The 4,801-nt window shown below is 47.4% G+C and overlaps 1 protein-coding gene across 1 annotated transcript; it reads right to left on the bottom strand.

Moving 5' to 3' along the window:
* Positions 1-232: 232 nt before the first annotated feature.
* On the bottom strand, positions 233-3,312 carry LOC102884978 (C-X-C chemokine receptor type 2). The gene is made up of 2 exons (XM_006906799.2): positions 3,239-3,312; positions 233-1,857 (listed from the first exon to the last, which is right to left on the bottom strand). Exon 2 carries the CDS (start codon positions 1,847-1,849, stop codon positions 794-796), a length of 1,056 nt encoding a protein of 351 aa, XP_006906861.1. The 5' UTR covers positions 1,850-1,857; positions 3,239-3,312; the 3' UTR covers positions 233-793.
* Between the last annotated feature and the right edge of the window lie 1,489 nt (positions 3,313-4,801).

Below are 4,801 nucleotides of genomic sequence, written 5' to 3'. Positions count from 1 at the left end.
CTCCACACATCATATCCAATAACCATAGTCCAAGGCAATATGTGGGTGAGTGAGTCTCTTTTTTTCAATCAGGTGTATTTCCCAGGAGTCCCCTGACCCCAGCAAACTTCCTCTTAAGCAATGGTGTGCTGAAGCCAGTTTGTACTTGCTTGTGAAAGCAGATTATTACATTTTCTAGAAGTTTTGTGAGCTGGTTGCTAAACACCACCACCCTTGAAATTGCCATGGTTGGAGCATTTATACCATGCAACTTTGCAAATGCTACAAATCAGGACTTTTTTCCCTAGGAGAGTGGTTTACCAGTACACAATTGCCCTTAAGTCTTATTAGCCACAATGAGAGGATATGGCCACTCCTAGCTTCAGGGAGTCCTAGAAAGTGAGTATCTGTCATTTTCGGCCTCTCTCAAGGGAAGTGGACTTTGCTAGCAAGCAAGGAAAGGGAGAGCTGGGGAAGCGACTATGGTGTTTGCCACTAATAGCTCCCAATGGTGGGAAATTTTTACAATCACTTAAAAGAGTGTCTTTAAAATGTCTCCGAAGACAGAGTGCTATGGGCTCAGTGGTAGGATGGACAGAGCTCTAGCAGCGGACATAGTAATTCCAGTAAGGGGCGGGGCACCAGGGCAGGCTTTCAATGCAATGAGGGCCTGGTAAGGATACAGTCTCAGCAACTTCCTGTAACCTTGATGGGGGCTTCCTTGACACAGAGACTGCGAACGGCCAGTGGGCATGAGGCTTGGGTGCTGACAGGAAGGGAGGAGGCCCGAGGGGCTGCAATAGGAGCAGAGGTCTTAGAAGGTAGTAGAAGTGTTCCCTGAAGAAGACCCCACAAAGGAAGGCTTGCCGTCCTTGGCCAGAAACTCCTTGCTGACCAGGCCATGGATGGCCATGATCTTGAGGAGTCCGTGGCGAAACTTCTGGCCGATGAAGGCGTAGATGAGGGGATTGAGGCAGCTGTGCAAGAAGCCCAGGATCTCGGTGGCATCCAGGGCCCGGCCGATGTCGTTGCGGCGCTCACAGGTCTCCTTGATCACGCCGAGCCTCATGAAAGTGTCTGCCACCAGGACCAGGTTGTAGGGCAGCCAGCAGAGCAGGAAGACAAGCACGACGGCAAAGATGACTCTCATGGCCCGGTGCTTCTGCCCCATGTGGGCCTGAAACAGCGTGCGCAGGGTGAATCCGTAGCAGAACAGCATGACCAGCAGCGGCAGGAGGAAGCCAAAGGTCTGGGGCAGGACCCGCATCACCATGCGCCATCTTGTTGTGTTGACACCTATGTCCTCATAGCAGACCGGGCTGGAATTAGGAGGGTAGAAAGCCTTGCGAAAGACAAAGATGGGCAGAGATAGGATCAGGGATAGCGCCCAGATGCCTAAGCATATGAACTTGACCCAGTGCCGCTTCTGAGTCAGCGTGCGTGTGGCGTGGACAATGGCCAGGTAGCGGTCCACACTGATACAGGCCAACAGCAGGATGCTGCTGTAGAAGTTGACTTCCTTCAGGAGTGAGACCATCTTGCACAGGATTGTGCTATAGATCCAGCCCTTTACTTTGGAGACAGCCCAGATAGGCAAGGTCAGGGCGAAAAGCATGTCGGCAATGGCCAGGTAGACATCAGTGACAGAGCGGCCGATCCTGCTGTATAATACAACCAGCATCACCAAGGAGTTTCCCAGCAGGCTCAGCAGAAAGACCAGTGCATAGATTACGACCACGGCATACTTGTTGAGTGTCTCAGTGTCCATCGAACAGGGGCTATAATAGTTTTCTGTGGGTGGTGTGCCGGTGAAATCCTCATCCATCTCCCAATCAGAAAAATTCCATACATTTTTCAAGAATATAGTCATGATTCGATCTAGTCAAAAGATTGGGAAAGAAATGTGATTTAGTAACTCAGATTCAAGTCGCTCTCATCAAGGAAATGAGAACAGTTACTGGGATATCTTTGCCTTCTCTGTTGGTTTAGCAACCAGGGATCTCTTCCTTCACCTCCATCTTGGACTCCTTTAGAGGGAGGCTTCACCTGGAAATGTCATCAACCTTCCATAACTTCGAGGTCTGGCTCACGTGTGGGATAAGATAACTCCAGGGAAAAAACCTTGGCCGTTGGTTGGCCCTACAATGGCCTCAACTCTACCTACAGTTGCATTTCTGTCCTCTCTAGCTTTCTCCATCTTCAGCTATGTCTGTGTATTCAGATGAGAGGAGCAGGTTGGTCTTGGACATTCAGGGGAGACCAGAGTTAAGCAAAATATAAGAAGACAAACCTGTCCCCAGATGTCCCATTTTATGTTATTTCCCCTTTATGTTCTTTCTGATTTTAACCTTCTTAAAATCTAGAGAGGAAAGGAAATGATAACAATGAATTGCATTAAAGTGTATTTTAAGCCTTCTCTCTAACGGAACAATAAATGTTTTGGTCTCTGTCTAAAGGAAGTGTAAATTTTTGAAAGAAGTCTCCATCTCGATCCCTGAAATCATCTCCTAAAACATCTCCAGAATCACCTAGCGGTTTTCAAATGTCTTTTTTAACTGTAAAAACTTTGTTGAAGCAAAATCTTATCAGAAGCCCAATACCTAAAACATATAAAGCTCCATCTACTGGGGAAGGAAGGTATGCTGCTCTCTCTACCTAGACAACTGCTAAAGAGGCTTTCCCCAAACCCCCAGGACTGGCCAGAGGACAGTGTGAAGCCTTTGGAAAGTGACCAACACTGAAACTAAGGATACCTTGTATCCAGTCCTAATTCTATCCTGATTCTATCATTAATAATTTGTGTAAACTTGAGGGGGTCCTTTTACCTCTCTATATTTCAGTTTTCTCTTCTGCAAGTTGAGGGAGGTAGAGAAGACAACTCCTGGGTTGCTTCCAGGCCTAAGGTTCTGTAAGTTCACTCAGATCCACACATTTTAGTATGTTCTCTCCCTGCCGGTATTGCCTTTTCACAGAAGACAGTCCTAGGGCAAAGCAATAAACCCCAAACTGGGGAGATGTAAGCCTCTTCCTTGCCTCAGAGAGAGGTGTAAAAGGAGGAGATGAGAGGCTGTGGCCTCCTAGGTCACCACTAAAGCCATGTAGGAGATCAGAATTGAATACATGGCCACAAGAGAGGAGGCAGGAAGCCAACTGAGCAGAAATCTTCAAGTCCCAGAGAAATAAATGCATTTTCTAAAATACAGTCAAACAAGTCTCCCTAACCCAAAGAAAGTCCTGGCCAACAGAGGTGGCTTCCTACCTGAGGCACCAGCCAGGGCTGTCCAACCGTAAAAGCCTGGAGCTCAGAGACCAGAATGACTTAACAGTCAGAGGGAACCGCATGAGTAAAGAGAAGTAGGGAAGGCACGTCACACCCTCCTCTTTAAGCCCTGCCCATGTCTACATTTGGAGAACAGATTAAGAGGTCGTAGACCTGTCAGAGCCTCACAGGGTCCATATATCCAAGCAGGGGTACCAGGATGAAGATGGAGTTAGAAATCCATTATCTGAATTCTCCACTCTATGGATGACTGTTTTTATTCTCTTCCTTTTCTTATACTTATTTTCCATTTATTTATCCCTTATATTCCCTAGTAGGCCTCCCTTGAAAGCTTTCAACTTGCCTGATGGGTAAAGGGGAAGGGATTTGACTTTTTACAGGAGAGACTTCAGAAGGAATCCACTGGAGGAAGGCATTGCAGGAGTCCTCCACTCAGGAGGAACTTGCAGGCAATCTTGTGGGAAGGAGGCAGAGAACTGTATTTAGACAAAAAGCAGAAAATTTTTACGTATATCATAGGCTTCTGTGGGGTGGCTTGGGGTCTGGTGGAGACCTGGAGGGATAATTAACCCCCCCTCCACCACCAGCCGCTCCTTTACACAACCACTGCCAAGAGCTCGTTGATTAGAATGGCCCTGCGGCTGGGGGTATGGGTGACCTGGAGTCTGGCTAGACAATAGGGGGCCCATTGGAGCTGGGGCAATCAGTGAATGGAGGAAGCTGGGCTCATGTCATTCTGCTTCTCTCTCAGTAGCGGAGGATGACTTCTCTGGGTACCTGCCTCAGCTGCTCCCAGCAGCTCACGTCTGTGCTCTGGCTTTACCCCTCTGGTACGTTAATCACACCTGCATTATAACATGAACCTACTGTACTGCAATGATGTATTTACCAGCCAGCCTTCCCCACTAGACCATGGACTGTTAGAAAGCAGGGCCCTTCTCCAAATCATCTTTGGATCCTCTGCAAGGGAACAGAGTAAGTGCTCAATCAATGGTTGTACAATAAATGGCACTAGACTTATTTCCTATGATTCACGGATCATGGATCACCACCACGATTCAGAGTGTAAGCTGTGCCTAAAAGCTTCACATCCAATCAGCCAGGCTGGTCAGTCTGGCATTGTTCTTTCCCAACCATCCTCTCTCGTTTACAGTTAGCACCAATCTATTCAACTGTAAATTATGTCCCTACCTTCAATGCCAAATTTATACATTTTTGCCACTGGTAAAAGTATTTTTTAAACTAAGTTATGCTCTCCTCCTGGATTCTCTTATGATTTGTAAATAGCAGCAAGAAGTATAGGAGACCATTGCCTGGGGCTACCTATGATTTGCTGTTGTTGGACAATTGTGATCTGATGCCTAGACTAGAAAGGACTTGAAGGTGGGGGAGTCCCTGAAGAGACTGAACATTCCCTTTATTAATCATCTAGGGGAAAGGTAGCTCTTAGAGCAGAAAATAGTGTCTGGGGCCACAGGAGAAAACAGACTGTCTGGAGCTGGGACAGCAAAACGCCTGTGGGCCTAAGTGCATTGAGGCTAC

This window comes from Pteropus alecto, unplaced genomic scaffold (genome assembly GCF_000325575.1).
Source record: "Pteropus alecto unplaced genomic scaffold, ASM32557v1 scaffold110, whole genome shotgun sequence".
Taxonomy (NCBI): Eukaryota; Metazoa; Chordata; class Mammalia; order Chiroptera; family Pteropodidae; genus Pteropus; species Pteropus alecto.
Note: the sequence above shows the minus strand (reverse complement) of the source record. Positions and strands in the feature narration are given on the sequence as shown.

Bases quoted from the DNA above. Each gene is read 5' to 3' on its own strand.
- LOC102884978 (XM_006906799.2), bottom strand. From the start codon at position 1,849: ATGACTATATTCTTGAAAAATGTATGGAATTTTTCTGATTGGGAGATG.